This window comes from Pieris rapae, chromosome 13, assembly GCF_905147795.1.
Source record: "Pieris rapae chromosome 13, ilPieRapa1.1, whole genome shotgun sequence".
In the NCBI taxonomy this organism is placed as follows: Eukaryota; Metazoa; Arthropoda; class Insecta; order Lepidoptera; family Pieridae; genus Pieris; species Pieris rapae.
Window position 1 is genome coordinate 8,374,204 of NC_059521.1, and position 19,826 is coordinate 8,394,029.

Sequence of the window (19,826 nt, forward strand, 5' to 3'; positions counted from 1 at the left end):
GGCCACATGTGTCCTAAACATAATTATGGGCGGAGGAGGTTCTTTCTTAACTGGTGAGGGCATCCTAGGGGATTTTTGAGGGGAAATCAAATAAGTCTGGTGTATGTCGCCAAGACCATCTGGCAACACGGCTCAGTGACTGTGTGTATTGAAAAAAAAAACTGTGTGTATTGTGTAATTGACACTAGACAGTTGTATGGATTATGTATAATTTAATGATTGTATTGAGAGTTGAAACCTTTAACTACAACTTTAACCTATTTCATAATTATTAAACTTTCAAAATCTAGCTGTGAACCATAAGTAAGACTCATTAAAATGTCAACTCCACCTCGAGAAACTATTCAAAAGCAAATACAGCAGGACTGGGCGAATAGGGAATACATTGAAGTTATTACAGGAAGCATCAAGAAAATCACGGATTTCCTCAACTCGTTTGGTAAGATCATTGGCGTTTATTAATACATACTTTATATTTTTGTTAGTTTTGTTGTTAACGCTTCGCAAACAGGGAACTTCGCTAACAGTACATAGTACCATTACTTATTATATCCACACCCTGCAGGACTTGCTAAAAACGCCTACTCTATGGATAAGCAGGTCTTTTCATAAATGGAGCATAACAATGCCCATGATTATTTGAGTAATAAACATAACAATGAAGCTATGTGTAAAATTAATATAAATATTGTTTACTTTGTTGTTTTCTCCATATTATATATATTAAATAATGTGTTTTGCAGATATGTCATGTAGGTCTCGGCTGGCTACTTTAAATGAAAAATTAACATCATTAGAAAGGAAGATTGACTATTTAGAAGCATGTGTGAGTATAATATGATAAGTAGTAAACTAAAGAGTATAATTTTATTATTCTAAAACTGACCCCCTTTATTTCTTTAAACATCCTACTAGATCATATTTAAATAAGTATTTATTGTTATATTTATTTATAAGTATAAGTTAAGATTTTAACCATCACTTAATTATTACAGGTGACCAAAGGAGAAACTTTGACATAAGTGTCCCATAGTGAAAAGATTGAAAAGTACATGAATTAGCTGAATTCAGCATAAATAGATTGATAATGCTGAAGCTTGCACAATTCATTTCACCGAAGTAATTAAAATCTTTGATTTTGTGAAACCTAGCTTAATTTAAGGATTTCTAATTTTATTTACAACTTCTTTATTTAATTTAAAATATATTGCTAGAAATCCCCCTGAGGTCTATGAGAGAGTTTTTTGTAATGACTTTTTATTAGTGACATTTAAACAATATTTTGCTGAATATGAAAGTTTTACCAAGCTTTCAACAGTAATTGATTGCTGTGAAGGGTCACCACGTTATCAATTTTTATTCTGATACTATGCACAATCAAAAATAGTTTTAACCTTTGTGCAGCAAGATGTGGACAGAGCTGTTTGAACACTTGCCATGGTACAATAATTTAACATACAGTATAGAAGCTGTAATAACAATACTAGTATATAGAGTATATACTTATTTCAATTATTGTAAAATTGCATCAAATTGAATTACCATCTTGATTGTTGCTAATTTTCTGACTTGAGACTTAGTGTGAAATACCAGTATCAAGTTTCTTTTCAAAGGTTAGTCTTAAAGAAACAACATTGAATAAAAATTATTTAATTCTTAGTTATGTTAAGTTTTTACATTTATATTTAAAATGTGTCTTAGCTTATTATATTAAATAAATAAAGATGATTCTTATCTTGTATACTGTATCATTTACATTTGCATTTTTTTATAGAACAGATGTTGTTGTGTATAGGCGGGACGATCACCTGATTTTAAGTGATACAGCAGCCCATTAACACACACTGCTAGAAGGCCTTTTGGCTATTTTTTCATTTTTTATTTAAATTGTTTCTAACATTACTGCAACACCTTGTCCTCCACCACATGATGAAGCGGCTATAGCTGTCCGTAACTTGTGTAATCTGAGACAAAATAAATCAATGAGGAGATTCATCACCTTAATTAAGAAGTTTTACAATTGGGGGTGTTTAATAACCAGATTTAATTCTGTAAGCTTCATACTTCGTTCGCTTTTTATAGAAAACGTAAATTTATGCAGGTTTAGACAATATATTTAAGCATTCAATTAATATAAACAGTGATTGCTAGGCTGCATTTGAAAGTGTAGGTATGTCATTATTAAATAAATTCGCGTTTAATTTTTTTTAAATTAAGTCGTGCATACGTGCGACATATATAAAAATGATTTTATATATGTCGGTTTTATTGGTACCTCAATTGATGTACAATATGAGCGATCATTCTTGCTCCAGTAGCTGATACAGGGTGTCCCATAGCAAGCGCACCACCATTTACGTTTACTTTTGTCTCATCTAAATCGAGTTCCTTTATGACAGCAAGGGATTGTGATGCAAATGTTTCATTTATCTGTAAAAAGTAGTTAATATTATATACATAGGTTTTATGTAAACCATATTATTATTAGATATTGTAAAATCACGTTTCTTTTTCTTGGATTCGGCATATTGTCTAGAACTTAAACTCTCACATTGGTCTAGTGTTTAGCAAGTAGTGTCAAAAGAATATTTATTAAAAAAGAGCACGTAAAGACGTTACTTAGAAGCCAATCTCAATCTGCCGTTATAAAGACAGAGATAGTATCTATTAGAAGAGATATTCTGTTCAATAGTCGATAAATTTTCGTCTGTCTCACACAATAGTGAAAAAAATGGGATTAAAGAAGCAAAAATATCTTCAATTACCCAGTGAAGGGGAACTCAACAGATAATGTGTATGTTATACATATTTAGTTGGAGATAAGATTTTTATTCGCTTTTAGTACAAACCTCAAATAAATCAATATCATGTATCCTCAAATTTACTGTTTTTGTTAACTTTTTAATTGCCGCAACTGCTCCAAGGCCTTCGTACGGATCACTTCCAACACACGACCAGCCAGTTACCCGCGCCATAGGAATTAAATTATGCATTTTAACAAATTCTTCACTAGCAAGCAATATAGCGGCTGCACCGTCTGCTGGGGCCTAAAATTAATAAGGCCTTTTTTTTGTTTCGAGCTCAAAATTTAATTATTTGACGTTTATTACGAACTACCGAACGAAAATAATTTGAATTACATACGTATATATATGTAGTGTATTCATTTAAAATATTTTCGTAACCGCCGAAATAAGACGTCCGCTACGTTACATTCAATGTACGTGTGTGCGTTTGTAAATAAAAACAAGTGAAGTAGTATTTAATAGTACCTAGTTATAATTTTTAAAACAAAATTAGAACCATTAAATATTCATTATTATAAGTAATTGAAACATACTAATATAACAACTATATTAATATGCCGTATATATTTTTTTTAATCCAATGACGTCAGCTAATGTTCTTATTATTAAATTATGAAAAGGAATAGATGTGTTTAAATCGTTAATACTTGCAGCTGTAGTGTTTACTCAATAGCAATCTATTTTGAAGATACATACGTTTAAATACTAAACTATTTTAATAAAATCCATCTCTATCCGTCTCAACGTAAACATAATTTGACAGAAAGAGACGAAAGACAACTGTGAATCTGCAACCCAAGATGCGCAATTAAATATTAGCCGTCTTCATCAGTAACTTACCGCAGAATTGTTAAAAGTGACAATAGAATCTTCACTGACAGAGGGTGATGCGGTCAAGTCCTCAAGTTTAATTTCTGGGTTTGTTACTTCGTCTTTAAAGACGTAATGTTCCTTGTTATTTATCTCAGTTTTTAGCTTTGTTATCTCGTCTTCGAATGTATTTGATTCCTCAGCTGCAAGGTGTAATTATTATGCCTTTATGACAAGCATTATTCATTTATTATTAAGATACCTAATTAAATTTCCTAAAGTTCAAAATATTTGAACTCAATTTTTAATCATAAGACTGATATTTCACAATAATCAGCATTCTTTCATATATTTTAATAATGGATTTAATCTTAATCGAAATTATTTAACTACCTATTTTGTAACATCATATTGAAATAAATAAGCAAATTTCTAAAAATGTATTAATGGCTGCGCTATTAAGTGAGTTTGCGCGTGATAAGACAATTGACATTTATAAAAACTAATAAGTCTTATAATGTATGAATCTATAAAATATAATGGTCGATTATAGTTAGTTAATGCACATATATTCATAAGAAATACACAATATATTCACTTTAATACAAAATGGGCCAAACTCAGCATTAAGTTGCAGTCGACAGCGACACTGATTTTCAGTGTACCTGTCGCAGCCAACTAGCTTAATTAGACATTCAATTAACAGCCTAGCCTTTTAGCTGAATGGCGTTTAACTAGCGACCTAGTACTTAGTAGTGATTAACGATAAATATTAAAATTAATCAAAAAGATTTTATTTAAATAAAAAAAAAAGATTAGTAAATACTATCACCGTCCTGTATGAAATTGATTTAAAAAACACGTGTTCTAAATATAAAAATACTACAACTTGAACACAGTTATCGATTATCTTGCCACCTAGACCTAACTTTACAATGTAGAATTCGGTGTCAGTGTGCGCGCGCATCGTAAAAAATTAACTCTCATTCTCTCAAAAGAAGTATAATTCAAAATCTTGGTGACTAGTTTATATAACCTTACCCTTTTTCCACTTTAAATGGCTTTTTATAGTAAACTCATCAACGTCTTTTCTACTTATACTATAGCGTTTCGCTATATTTTCCGCTGTTTTTTGTAGTGTTATGCCTGTGTATGTATCAAGAAACGCAGTTTTGATGTGATCCTCCATTAGATACGGTGAACCAAGACTTGTTCCGAATCTAACATTTCGTACTAACATCGGCAGAGATGACATTATATCTGTGCCACCCGTGAGACACAGATTTGCTGAATTTGTTAATATTTCCTGAAAATGGCTTATGAATAGATTATAAAAAAAAAAATTATGGGAGTTTGGTATAGGTAAAGTGGTTGCACTACTCAAAGTATATCCTATTAGTTCACTGCCGCTTAATTGGTTAAACAAATTTTGTTCCCTAGAATTCAATTCCTCTTTACCAATGTTGTATTATAACTGTTATAAAATAATTTATTTATATTCACATAATCCGAAATCTCTAACAAAGCTTACGCCATCAATTTGTGTGAGAGCTTTCTATACTTTCTCTAAAATTGTGAAATTAAATACATTATAATCCATCCATTCAGGTTTTGGAGACGACCAACGAAACTGAGCTAAGGTAGTAGTAGGCTCTTAAAGAGAATAAATCTTTCTAGATCAGGTGTTGCTTTACGTATATATAGGAACTAGCAAATTTATATGGTGATGTATGCCAAAACAACGCACCCGCTAAAAATCTAAAGTCAATGGGCTGCAATGTCTGCCCTTTTTTTGGGCGTCCCTCAGGCTCGTTTGCCCCCCTATCATATAAAAAAAGTTGCTTATTTGTTTGCAGTGTGTCGTAATGAGTATTCTGTTAAATATTGGGTAAAATTGTCATAATGTTGTCATGCCTGTCATTAATATGTATTGATTTTTACCATTCCACCACTTATCACAGCTTGAATGCCCGTTGCACACGTTCTGTTCACACCAAGTGCAGGTTTCTCAATGGGAACACCAGAGTAGATGCCGCAATATCTAGGTGTTTTTCCTCCATCACATTGGCTGAGCTATAATAAAGGAATCAACGAGCTATACAAGGTTATCTTTTCGAATAATCCTTATTACCTTTATCGTATTTTAACTAATCGATCATTGATCTGATAAAACTTTAATTTATATTAATATTTTAGTATCCAATAGCTAGCTGTTGGACTCAGTGCACCTTCATACTTACAAAATTAATATTTCCAACGATCGTGCAATCGATTAAGTTTGGATCGACTCTTGATGAGTGTATGGCATCTTTTGCAGCCGCGGCAAATGCATGCGATGCTGGCAACTCCCGTAGTGAACCACCATATTTACAAAATGGCGTCCTTTTCGCGCCAATAACAAAAATACCTGAAATGCCACCTTTATTTTCTAATACCACAAATTAAAAAAATTATGAAGACTTTTTTGTAATTAAGTTGGCAAGAGTTATAAGAAGTGCGCACGGAAACATTCGTCCACCACTCAAAATGTTTCAAAGTTACATGGCTGCAACTGGACAGAAAATAAATAAGTATATTATAACAAATGTTTATTAATTTTTTTCTTGTATATAAGGTGTGTAACGCTTAAGCATTAACGAGAATGATTATTAGAGTGCCTGTCATGTGAACAACCTTAAAAACACGTACCTTTACTTTTAAGTATCATTTGCAGTTCAATATGATAAAAATATACTTATCAATGTAACTGATTACACTGTTGTTTTGTGTTGTGAAATGAGATAACTAAATTATCAGTGTAGAGTAATGATATTTATATTCTTTTTATTTATTTACTAAGTCATTTATATTAGTTTTGAGTAATTTTCCTGTATTGTAATATTACGTACATTATGGATGATATTTTAACATGTAAGATGTATTTTTTCCAATATTAACAAATAAATTATATTATAACCATAGGTGATAATGGTTTTCTTAAATAATTTTGAAATATGTTTCGTTATAATATGCTCAGTGATTTGTCATTGGTACATGGTTTAGTCTGTGAAATAGTTTTGTTACACTAGTGTAGGGACAGTGGTTTTTTTATAGACTAAAACGCAATCAAAACAAAGACAACTTTATTCAAAATGTATAAAAAGTAAACTATTGTCGACATTTTAAAAGCATCACTTGCATTATAAAGGCTATTCGACAAAAACATTGTAAGTATAAAAATATAGGTATCTATGAAAAGTAATTCAATAAGCGACAATGCAAGTGAAAATTTGTTTTGTGTTAGAAATTTACGTAATATACCTAAGCTCAATACCTGACATGACTAGCATCCACTAGCGCCTCTTAATAACGAAATCGGCTACTCATTATGCATTATAAAATAGACCTTAACTCAAAACTATAAATATAATCGAAGTAAAAAAAAACAAATGAATGGAACACTTAGTATACAAAGTTTTAGTGATCTGAGAATTTTATACAGTTTCCACTAGTAAGGCAATGCCTTGTCCGCCACCGATGCATGCTGATCCAATGCCTCTTTTAAGACCACGGCGTCTGAAAATTATTTATATATATAAAAAATAGTTGGTATGGTTTATTCAATTTGTAATATCAACATAAAACTGGCGATATTTATCAAGTACAAATCAAAATCGAATCACAAACAATTATTAATGTATTTAGAATTGTGTAGGTAAAGGTAAATAGAAGGCATTAGAAAATAAAATAGATAATATTTTCAAGTCAGCCTACTTGAGCGTTTTCAAATGTCAAACTTCAAATATAAATAAAAAATAGTTCTTCAGACTAGAGTCTAAGTGATTTTCTATAATAGGTGTTCTATAAGTCCGTAATCTAAAATTTAAATCAAACTTAAATCTTGTTCAAGAGCTGTCAATGGGCGTTCTTTCTAAAATACGTCTGACATTGACAGCGTTGAAGACTTGACATACGAATTAGAATATGGACTATAATACTGACGTGATGACACGAATACAAAATCTAACAAATGCACAAAAATTTATCTTCTAGACAATTGATTGTGGTTCTTACCTTAGTTCATGTACTAGATGCGCCGTAATTCTGGCGCCAGAAGCACCCACCGGATGTCCCATAGCTATGGCTCCACCATTTACATTCAATTTACTCTGGTCCAGCTTCAACTCTGACACGCAGGCCAAAGTTTGTGCAGCGAACGCTTCATTGATCTGTCATTATTAGCATTGGTGCTTAATATTTATTTTATAGTATTATTAAATCCAATTTTAATATTGGTAAATATCATTAAATGGTAATAGTTAATTTCATTACAAGTGCGGAAAGTACACGGAAAGAGTTCCGACAATTTAGTTGATATTTAAACAAATTAGTAGCTTCTTTTTAAAATATTTGCATGAATCATAAAAACTTCTGTATTTTTTTTTGTTAAAACTTCGTGGTTGTTTTTTTTCCTTTTTAATAGACATTTCTATTTATTAAAAAATCTATACCTCAATTAAGTCGATATCATTCAATGTCAGCTGAGTAGCAGAGAGTAACTTCTGTATAGCAGGTACTGGGCCGATACCCATTATTCCTGGCTCGACTCCTACGAATGACCATCCCAAAATCCTTGCTAGTGGCTTTAAGTTATTTTGTTTTAGACCGTCCTCGTTAGACAAAATAAGAGCACCTGCTCCATCATTGACCCCCTAAAGAAAATGTTCGAAATGTAACAGTTTTTTTATTAATTGTCTCTGCACAAAAACATAATTTAGCATTACAATGTAGCCTAACTTGAGGCTAATATGTAATTAAAAACTAACTAACTAAATAGAACTTTTAACATAGGAAAGAGTCCAATAATACTACAAGGGAAGACACTCTTCGTGTCTTAGATTCATCAAAATATTTGTAACTGATTTGAAATGATGGAAAATTTTCCCTTTCTTGGCCTGCACGGTTATGATGGAAATTGTAAAACATGATTATACTAAATTCGTTTTTTAGCTATTAACGCGCTGAACGATTTGAATTGAGAAAAAAACATGGCGGAGACTTTTGACAGATGACACATCTAGTGCAAATGAATAATAAAGGTACTTAAAAAAATAGAAAAGCGATGCCCTTAATTATGTGATCTTCTTTGATGTGTTATTATTGGGACTATTTTTTTCCTGCTTAGGTGCTAAAATTATGATCTTACCGAAGAATTTCCAGCGGTAACAACACCACCTTTCCTGAACAACACTGGCAACTTGTGTAAACCTTCTGCGGTTGTTTCTGGTCTCGGATGCTCATCCTTCTCTATCAATACTTCTTGCTTTTTCACTTTAATTGGTACTGGAGCGATTTCGGCTTTGAAAACTCCGCTATCATAAGCTGTAAGTAAATATACACACAAGTTTATGCTCGGTTTTACTTTAAATCTCTATAAAATCTTGGATGCCCTTTCATATTTATTACATATAAACATTTTAAAATAATAAGTTCCAACGTATTGCACACTTATACAGGAAATATCTTCACGGACGTTTTAAAATCCCGAAGCATTTAAATATTATTATGGTGGTAAATATATCGTTTATTCTTATGAAGGTACTACTACTAAACTACTACTCTCATTACTAGACGTTTCAAGTGCTCTACAGAAAGCGTATCAAGAGACCGATTCTCAGAGCGGCACGTATCATCGTTTTATTAAATGTCAATTCAGATGAAATTTAATAAATTTATACTTTAACCTTTACTTGCGTCGATAATATTTGATAGGTTATATTATATAATTGTTAACGAAATTAATTTAATGGTAATTTAAGAATTTCGTAAAATTCTCACCAGCCTTCCACTTCTTTTGCGATTGTAATGCGAACTCATCAACCTCTCCTCTTTGAAGACCATACTTCTCCGCAAGGTTCTCCGCTGTCTGTGGCATTGTGAAGTTGCAGAATGTATCCAGAGAAGATGAGGTTAGAGCATCTTCAAACGGCGTATTGGCACCCAATGGTAGCCCAAAGCGAACATTTCGTACGACAAAAGGGACGCTTGACATACTTTCAGTACCGCCACCAAGGGATATGTTTGCTGCTCCTGTTAATATATCCTGAAAATATAGATATTTAACTAATTTACTTTAGGCATCCTATTTGTTATATTTGATAATTACTAATTATAGAGATGAATTCGACTTAGATTCCTTCAAGAAAAGAGCCTACCAGGCCAACCTTTTAAGCTACTCCAAAGTGTCCTTGAAAGGTCTATGGTCTAAAATAAGTATTGGAGTAATATAATAAGTAATTTTAATAAATAATACAATAAAATCTCTACTTGCATTTCATGTAAAATTAAGTCAAGGCAATGAATAAAGTGGAACATAGCCTTTTATATTTAAACACAGTACTTTTAAAGTTGAGTTAAAGTGATGCCAAACTCAAGGAAGGAATATTAGTAGGAACACAAATGCACACCGATGGCAGACGTAAATTTGATAAAAAAATTAACTAACGAGGAACTTGAAACCTAGTTTACACTGTACATCAGTTATAAAATAGTTTTTAGGGAACGACAAAGCTGAAAATGGAGAATGGTTGGTTGGGTTGCAGAATTTCATAACAAATTCACTTTCTGCATTCTTTCTTTCCATCTAGTCTTCGTATGGTCAGAACAAAGTAAAACGACCACCAGGATGTAAAGAAGCTTAAAGAACGTGTTCAATAAGATCATTCAAATCACAAAAGAAAAAAAATAATTTCCACGATTGTCTTGAAATAACATTTGTTTAAGTTTGTATTTACCTCAATTTTTAAAAAGTAACTAGGTACTTTAAGATCGAAGTCACTGCGTGAGGAAAGTTCGAGATGTTTATTTTTACCATTGAAAAACACAGTCCGAATTACGAAGGCCACAGCCGAAGGTTCCAAAAAAAACCAAATGTTTTAAACTTATTTATTAAAATAAAAAAATTACAATTAAAATTATAATTAAAATTACAGCTAGTCAATCCGAAGTGAGGAAATTGAATGCTACATTATATAAAATAATAAAAGACACAAAGAGGCTATATTGATTACAAAGCACAACGTGAGGCACGTGTAGTTCTTATTATAAATTGCGACATAGCGATACTGCTGACATCGTGTAACCTCACGGACGTGTAATACTTAATAAATAATAAGTTGAAGTGCATATTCCATGGTATAGGACTTCGTAACACCTCCCTCCTAAAATCAGCGACTATTCGAGAACTTTGTTTGAGAGAGTAGCTGATGAAATGTGTCCGGGATTCACTTTAACTAGACTGGGGTCTTCAGGAACTTGTTCTCTTCCAGGATGTCCTTTTGTTTCAGATTTAATTCCCATTCGTCTATATGTTATGATACCAACTAATATAATCGTAATCACCAATACTGTATATAGAGGTATTGTAGTATGATATAAACTTATATCCTCATATTGGTTTAAATGTACCGGAGGCTGCATAGACATCTTCGTGTTAAGACTGTGGAAAGTGTTCAGGTCTACAGATGCCAGATTTAATATTGGTTGTTCACTATACTTGGATTCAATGTGTTGTGGTATTTCCAATATCTTCACAATATGACCTTTTATACGATTATTCACATTAGTAATAGTAAATCCTGGTGCCTTGAGGTAACAGTTAAGTGGAATGGTTGCTACATAACTGCCTTGTAGTGTCCTATATTGTTCTTGTCCACAGAATAATTTAACTTTCGTTAAGGTTGGAAAACTCATTGTATAATGCTTGTCATCGAGTTGTTCTAAAGCCTCATTTTGCAGGACAACTGAAGTTAAGGGGCAGGACTGATTGAGTTCCTGATGGGTGATCAACTGCTGGATACAATCATGTTTATCTTTCCTATAATCTGGCTTTGAGGTGCAAAGAAACCACGAATTCAACTTCGGACATTCTGTCTCTATGTACCTAGAGTCTTTTCCAGAAATTGCCAAAAATGGAGAGATGGGAATAAGGACTTTATGGTTTTTATTCGGGACAACAGATAATTTATAAAGATCATAGGTATAGGATACAACAATTGGAACTTTTATTACTATTACAACTTGCCTCTCTGAGTAAAAATATCATATAAACTAATAAAATAAAATATAATAAACTTATTTATTTCATAAAACTGTCTAAATTCTATGTCAAGGACTTTATCACTAGAGTATAAAATCCTAAGTTTACCTATCATTACTTTAACATTATTTAAACTAACACGGCTGTTAAATTCCGTTTTTAACTTATGTTCATTATTACATAATCTAGGTTACCAGAAATGCTTTTAATAATGGAACCTAGACCGTCAATGAGTTCCCTTTTGCGACGTACTGACTCCAACATACTAAGTTCGTTTGAAATTACAGCTATTTTATTATTAAGATGTCTGAAATGAGGATCAAATAGAGAAAGCGTCAACCATAGTAGTATCCTGTAACAAAGTGGGATGTTTAGAACTTCGCTTAAGGCGTGATTTTGCAACGGGACCACGCTTCTTTTTTGTATATATATGAATGGGAAGATCCGCGAGCACTGTGTCTTGCGTATAGCGTGATGCTAATTTCTGTCGGGCTGCCATGGGATTACGTATGAAAACTTGTTGGTCTGGGGTATAGTCTTTTTCAGGTTCTCTGTCTTTATTTCGGTTTTCAGTCAATTGAGTCCTGTCATGTAAAGAGGTTTCGTTAATAATTTCATATACTTGAGTCATTCGTCTTTTATGGTCCTGAGAATACTGTTGTAATAAATGTTCGGTTAAGTCTATGTCTACAGGGTCACGAGGGTCAAAATGTCCTGTAATTAGGTCTAATGGCCTACATTTCGTGAAACTGTGAATAGAACTATTATAGGCTAAAATGGCATAGGGCATAAGATTGATTGCCGGTTCGTTTGGGTTCTCTAATTTTAATATTCTTAGGTGTTCAAGGATAGTTGAGTGGAATCTCTCAACGATTCCATTGTCATTCGGAGAATGAGCTAGAACCTTATGATGCTGAATTTTGTGAAGACGAACAAATTCTAAAAATATTTGATTAGTAAATTCAGTACCTTGATCCGTAACTACAGTTAACATCATACCATGATGGGTACAAAATATAAGAAGAGCTTGAACTACACTTAAAGCTGTGCTATCTCTCAAGTGATAAGCTTGTGCATATTTGGAAAACGCATCAACTATTGTAAGATATTTCTCTGACTGAACTGTGAAAAGATCGAGATGAACTGTCTGAAAAGGTTTAGAAGGGGGTGGAACTATACAGAACCTCTGTTTAATTGGACACCTATCATATTTGGCTTGACCGCAAATATTACACTCGTTAATATATCTTGAAATGCTATCCTTCATTTTAGGCCAATAATACCTGGAAGATAATGCTAAGTAACATTCTGTAATACCACGATGATTTGTTTTTCCTTCATGGTATTTTTGTATAATTTCCTGTTGACGTAAATAGTCCTTAACATTTTCTAATTCTGTTTTCGTTAAAATAAGATTCATTGCGGAATTTTTAAAATTACTTTGTATTATAGGGATTATTTTATACATAGCTAATGGGGGTTGGATTAAGATTCCTGTCTTGACCTTGGGGTTTACATATTCCTTAACTGCATTAATAACGTCATTGTCAATATTAGTCTCAGTAATTTGTATAGTCGTTTTTGTATGTGTCTCAAAAGGTTTCGTTACAGTTGGTCGCTTTTTAATGTCACCTACGAGGACAAAACATATCTGTCTTGTAAACTTATTTAACGGTTCGTCAGATATAGGAACTTCAAGAATTGGGTTTTCGTCACTGGTATGAACTGTTTCAGTGGCAGAATCAGACTGTGATGGAGGTCTTTCAGATGTATTTACTATGATGGAACTCACGTCCTCATTGTGAATTTCGACGCGAGATAAAGCATCGGCATTGGTATTCTTTTTGCCCTGCTTGTATTCGGTGGTAAAATTATATTCACTTAATTTAAGTCTCCAACGCGTTAACCTAGAACCTGGTTCTTTAAGATTCATAACCCATTGAAGTGGTCTATGATCTGTGACAATCTTAAATTTTCTGCCAAATAAATACGGTCTAAAATATTTAGTAGCCCACACTATTGCTAAAAGTTCTTTTTCTATTGTACTATAATTAATTTCACTCGAATTAAGTGTCCTTGATGCATATGCTATAGGTTTGTCACTACCTATAGTTCCTTGAGAAAGTATAGCGCCAATAGCGAAATTAGATGCATCAGTCGTAAGAATAAAATCTTTATTAAAATCAGGATACTGCAAGATAGGATCATTAATCAATAATAACTTACATTTTTCAAAGCAATTAATGTAATTTGAATCGTTAATCGTTATTTTAGATCCCTTTTTAAGACACTGCGTCATAGGTTTTGTTATACGAGCAAAATCAGGAATAAATTTTCTATAATAACCGACTAAACCAAGGAAACGCTTTATTTCAGTGGCAGTTTTAGGCAAAGGAAATTTTTTTATTGCTTCTATCTTGTCAGGATTCGGCTTAATACCGTCTTTACTAATTATATGCCCTAAATATGAAGTTTCAAGCTTTAAAAATTCGGATTTATCCATTTGTATCTTGAAATTTGATTCCCTTAATCTTTTAAAAACCTTTTCTAAATTTACCATATGTTCCTGTAATGAAACACTAAAAACTATTATGTCATCGAGGTAAACTAGACATATAACATTTTGAAGGTCTCTAAGAACATTATCCATAACCCTCTGAAAAGTTGAAGGGCTATTCTTTAAACCCATGGGCATTCTTAAAAATTCAAAGTGCCCATGTTCTACGTTAAAAGCTGTCTTATGAATATCTTGAGGGTCCATTTCGACCTGGTAAAAGCCACTTGCCAAATCTAACGTAGTGAAATAATGGCAGTTACCTAACTTATCTAAAACGTCATTAATATTCGGTATGGGATACTTATCATCTATAGTTTTTTCATTTACTTTTCTAAAATCTATTACTAGTCTCCACTTTTGTTTCCCAGAAGCATCAGCCTTTTTGGGTACGATCCAAATAGGAGAGCTCCAGGCTGAGTCCGAAGGTCGAATTATACCTTGCTCTAACATCTTGCCAATTTGATCTCTAACCTCTTGTCTGTGTATATATGGATAACGATAACTCTTTGTATAAACTGGTACTTCGTCAGTAGTTTTAATACGATGTTTAATTTTATTCGTGAAGGTAAGTGGTTCACCTTCAATATAAAATACGTCTGCATAACGAGAACAAAGTGATACTAAATTTACTTTTTCTTCAGGATTAAGATGGTCTGTGCGAAGACGAGAGATAACATCATCAACACGATTAGGCTTAAGACAATCATAGCTTTCAACATTAAATATTTCAGCATGTGCGGCATGATCAAAGGAAAGTATTATATCATTATCCGTTGGATTTTCTACTTCTAAATAACCACGATTATTTTTGACAGATGTAATGCATTCATGAATAATACAATTACAGATAACTTGTTCTTGAACTAAAACATCACCATCTAGCGTATCAATAGGAACTCTTATTAACTTAGTACTATTAGCAGGTATTATATCTTCATACAAATTACAATTTCTAGAGTTATACATATGAATCGGATTCGAACCAAATTTAGTTACTAATAACTTATCCTTAAGATCAATTTTAGACTCCCATTTAGTGAGTAAATCGAGTCCAATCAAACCATCGAAATAATCATGAAATTTATATAAAAATAATTTAATATCTTCATTATTATTTAATTCCGAAAAACAAGGTAAAGTAATAGAATAATTATTCCTAGTAGTTGCATGGACATTAGTCACCTCGAATGGATCAAATGTCAAAGGTATGTCTGAAAAATAATTACTTACGGCTTCGGGGCTAATAAAAGACTGATTAGCGCCGGTATCAATTAATAACTTAAGTGGTGGATTGTAAATTTGAATATACGGTAATTGTCGTTGAATATGCAAATTAATTTCTATTTTGGCTTTTCTAACTTGACCGCTTTTTGAAAATCCTGATCTGAAGTTGAACTCTCTTGTGGCTCTTCAACAGTAGGAGGTGAATAGTCATTAGCGTCTTGATACTGTTCATAAGTCATGTCATAAACAGGCTCTGAATAATAATATTCCTGATAATAAGGGTCATAGTAATAGTCATGTTCATAAAAGTCATAGTCGTTTTGGTCATATAATTCATTAAAATTAACATCTTTAAATTTAAAATAATTAGAGGGTGGTGGGTTACCATGTCTAGACCAATCATGCCCGGTAAAAACGGGTTTAGGTTGAGAGGTCTTAGTAACAAAATGACTTACACCACTCATCGGTTGTGGACCATTATTAATTGGTCTCTGTTGAGGTAATCTGAATACATTGCTCTGAGGACGATAATTAGGTGGAGGAGCACCGAACATCTGCTGAGTTCTAGTAGGACCACGAGGCAACTGTGGTTTCATAACTGGCATAGGCATAGGCCTATTAGGTTGCGGGATCAAAAATCTAGAGGGTCCTGGCTTAAAATTAGGTACAATGTTAAAGTTACGCTGAGAATTATGGCTGTTAGGAGGATTATTATCACTATTATATAATTTTCTATCTGTACAACTCTGGTTGCGTTGTTGGATGTATAACGTATTTTGTTCCTCATGTACAAACTCGAGAGCTTTCTCTATTGACTCCGGCCGCATGCATCTTATTCGAGATCCTAGTGGATCACGAAGGCCACGCAAATAGGCTTGAAGAGTCAGTTTTTTATATAACTCTCTCTTTGCTTCAATGGTACTTTGAACGGAATCGTGCAAGCTAACATAGGTCATTATTATACTGAAAAGATTCTGACAACGCTCATAAAACTCTTGAGGCGTCCCCGAATCTTGACTTATAAGAGACAGATCGTTATATAAAGAGGTCTCATCACGGTGGTCTGCAAAATTATTTATTAAAGAATTACGTATACTGATCCAATTTTCGGAAATTCCATTTGAGTTTAAAGTCCGCGCAGCAGGTCCAGTAACCTTATTGAGAATACCATTAATAAGTGCTAAATTACTTAATTCATAACCCGGTTCCGCTGTTATAAATTTCGCCACTAATTGATCACATAAATTAATGAACCTTGTAAGAACATTAGGGTTACCATCAAACTCGGGAACTAAACGTAAAGCCTTGAATATGTTGTCAACTAAAAGCTCCGACATATTTCCTGTTAAATTTCTACCTAAATCAAATTCTAAATTTCTACGTATAATACCTAACCTAGGGGTCCGTGATTCTCTAGGATGGAAAATCTTGGTATAGGATTATAAAAAAAAACTTAAAGGATAATTTGGCAAGTCTAGATAAAAACTAGGTACTCACCACATCTGGTTTCTTTGATAAATCTATGTCTTGATTTCCCTCTGGCTGCAGGCTCTTGTAGGTTTCCGAATTTGCCCGGTCCGCGATCGATTCACTGACTTTACGAACAAATCCTACCGACTGCGCCAATTACGAAGGCCACAGCCGAAGGTTCCAAAAAAAACCAAATGTTTTAAACTTATTTATTAAAATAAAAAAATTACAATTAAAATTATAATTAAAATTACAGCTAGTCAATCCGAAGTGAGGAAATTGAATGCTACATTATATAAAATAATAAAAGACACAAAGAGGCTATATTGATTACAAAGCACAACGTGAGGCACGTGTAGTTCTTATTATAAATTGCGACATAGCGATACTGCTGACATCGTGTAACCTCACGGACGTGTAATACTTAATAAATAATAAGTTGAAGTGCATATTCCATGGTATAGGACTTCGTAACATCCGTCTACACAACAAAACAATGATGTTTTCACCTGAGCGCTGTTGATAATTGCTTGAAAGCCGGATCCACACAATCTATTGACTCCCAAAGCTGGTTTTTCCTGTGGTATGCCAGCCTTCAAGGCTCCATGTCTCGCAGCTAGAGCCCCATCTCCGGATCCACTTATCTGAAATTGTTTTATACATCTAACGCACTTGCATTGTTTTACAATTATATTTATTTTATAAATACTTGTGTTTATCAAAGCTATACTTTAGTTACTGAGAAGGCAAAATTTTCAGACATACTAAGATTTGTGAGAACATTATAGATCTTGTGGAGAAAGGTAATGGTTAACTTTTTCTTAATCGTACTCTTTCAGTTCCACTAACCTAAATGGTGAAGCTGGTCAAACTAGAGTGTAACTACCGACTTGCCCAAAGGGGCAAATTAGTTGATGATGATGCCATAGATGATTATTGATTCTAGTTGCAGATGAGCGAGCTGAATATCCTATTATATTTACGAGTAGATATATATATAAAATATATAATGTAAAATGTATCTGAATAAAGGCTATTATTATTATTATATATATTTATATATGCTCTTCTCACAGTTAGAAACAAGTTATGCATCAATGTATTTTTTCTCTTCGTGTTTGTTATGTTTGTCACATTTAATGTGTTGAATACACTTTTATTTCTTTATTACCAATGCATCAGAATTACGAGTGTTGACAAGCTTTTGTAAATAAATAAGTATTACCACAACGTAATAATACGTACTGTGTTTACTTGCCCAACGTTAACAGTGTCTATAGCGGTAGGGTTGACACTGCCAGCTTTGAAGGCTTCTTTGGCGGCTACAGCAAGAAGATCAGCGGGATGTGTATTCCGGAGAGCACCACCATACTTACCAAAAGGCGTGCGTTTTGCCGCAACAATGAATATACCTAACAACGATAAAACGTATGTAGTCCTTGCATTAATACCCAAACTATTTCCCAATTCAGTTACAAAAATCGGAGGTAGAATTTTATTTGACATACCAGTGACGATTGTGGGTAACAAAACATGATGTAGGTACGTGTTATATTATAGGTGTTCGCTCATGACAGATATAAGATTGTTACCTAGGTTTGGGCATGGTAAAAGGAGAAGCCACAAATAATAAATCTTGCGCATCTAATGAACTTGTCAGATTACATACGTTTAATTAAAATTTATGTTATTATAATGAGAGAAATGATAATTCTAATTTACATTAGACACGCTCTAAAAGATGTACCTATAGCAAGAACTTTTAACCTTGAGCTGAATAATTGTGATGACTAAAAGTGTAAATTTAAAATTATGGTAAAAATAAAAACGCATTACTATGTTTAGTTAATTAATTTTAGAAAATACCTGGTATAACGATATTTTAGATCCTAATAGAAAATATAGGTACGGGTCGTTAAATATTTACTACTTACTCAAATAGTTCTTCTCAAACGAATAGTTTTCCCTAACTATAATTTTTCCCTAACTATAATTTTTCCCTAATAATAAACACCAAGATAACATAAATATAGCATTTAAAATTGAGTTTCTCAAATTCGTCATTCGCATATAAACCAATGATCATACCGGAGTGGACATTGACCCCAAAGCGATCTCGTAAACATTTATCGTTACAAAATGTAGTCCGTTACTTTTTAGGGCAAAAGAAAATATTTGAAGTAAAGTTCTACTTAAGTATTCATAAAATAATATTATAAATCTAGGTTTCTACTAACCTTTATTGACTGCTGTCATATTGACACTTGAATACGTGTGAATCGGTAGCACACCGGTGTAAGACTGGAAATTCGTTGATAAGATATAAACAAAAATACTTGAATAAGCCAACTTTAATGCCGCATATCGAATGTTAATGTTTTAAGGCCATATAGGCTTTTAAGTTTCTCGACACAAAAAAATCTGCTTAGCCTTTTAAAATTTGTGATAAATGCTCAATTTGCGGGTTGGCAGATTTTGTTTATATTTTAACAAAATTAATTGGCATCGAGCGCAAAACATTGGAAATAGTTCACAAGATCAGTAAGACAGACTCTTCACGTTGGGTAATTAAAATTAAGACGGTACTTACGAATGATTAAGCCATCAAAATAAACTTAAGTAAGTTCCAATAAATACCTTAAAATTATTTCCTGATAATTTTAATAGGTGGATAAAGGTAAATATAAAACAAATAGTTTTTAATTTTTTTTATTAAAAATAGTAAAAGTGATAACATATTTTTTAAAGTTCGTTGGACGATAACAATAATATAAAACGTTTGATTACAAAGTTAATACAAAATATTTTATATATTGACTATTCTCATGTTATTATAAAAATTGTATATTGATTCTATAAATAAGTAAATACACTATTCTTT

At 32.6% G+C, this 19,826-nt stretch overlaps 3 protein-coding genes across 3 annotated transcripts; 1 reads left to right on the forward strand and 2 right to left on the reverse strand.

Annotated features, from left to right (window-relative positions):
• Positions 1-147: 147 nt before the first annotated feature.
• On the forward strand, positions 148-1,739 carry LOC111000182 (probable protein BRICK1-B). Its single transcript, XM_022269543.2, has 3 exons — positions 148-439; positions 744-826; positions 996-1,739. The coding sequence occupies exons 1-3, from the start codon at positions 319-321 to the stop codon at positions 1,020-1,022; spliced, it is 231 nt and encodes a 76-aa protein (XP_022125235.1). The 5' UTR covers positions 148-318; the 3' UTR covers positions 1,023-1,739.
• On the reverse strand, positions 1,561-6,483 carry LOC111000183 (3-ketoacyl-CoA thiolase, mitochondrial-like). Its single transcript, XM_045630928.1, has 8 exons — positions 6,306-6,483; positions 5,858-6,024; positions 5,559-5,690; positions 4,659-4,923; positions 3,648-3,820; positions 2,850-3,047; positions 2,276-2,430; positions 1,561-1,964 (listed from the first exon to the last, which is right to left on the reverse strand). Exons 1-8 carry the CDS (start codon positions 6,322-6,324, stop codon positions 1,883-1,885), a joined length of 1,191 nt encoding a protein of 396 aa, XP_045486884.1. The 5' UTR covers positions 6,325-6,483; the 3' UTR covers positions 1,561-1,882.
• A 242-nt stretch (positions 6,484-6,725) lies between these two features.
• Positions 6,726-19,338, reverse strand: LOC111000181 (3-ketoacyl-CoA thiolase, mitochondrial-like). The gene is made up of 8 exons (XM_022269542.2): positions 19,183-19,338; positions 18,191-18,357; positions 17,455-17,589; positions 9,435-9,699; positions 8,803-8,978; positions 8,108-8,308; positions 7,671-7,825; positions 6,726-7,172 (listed from the first exon to the last, which is right to left on the reverse strand). Exons 1-8 carry the CDS (start codon positions 19,199-19,201, stop codon positions 7,091-7,093), a joined length of 1,200 nt encoding a protein of 399 aa, XP_022125234.2. The 5' UTR covers positions 19,202-19,338; the 3' UTR covers positions 6,726-7,090.
• Positions 19,339-19,826: the final 488 nt, after the last annotated feature.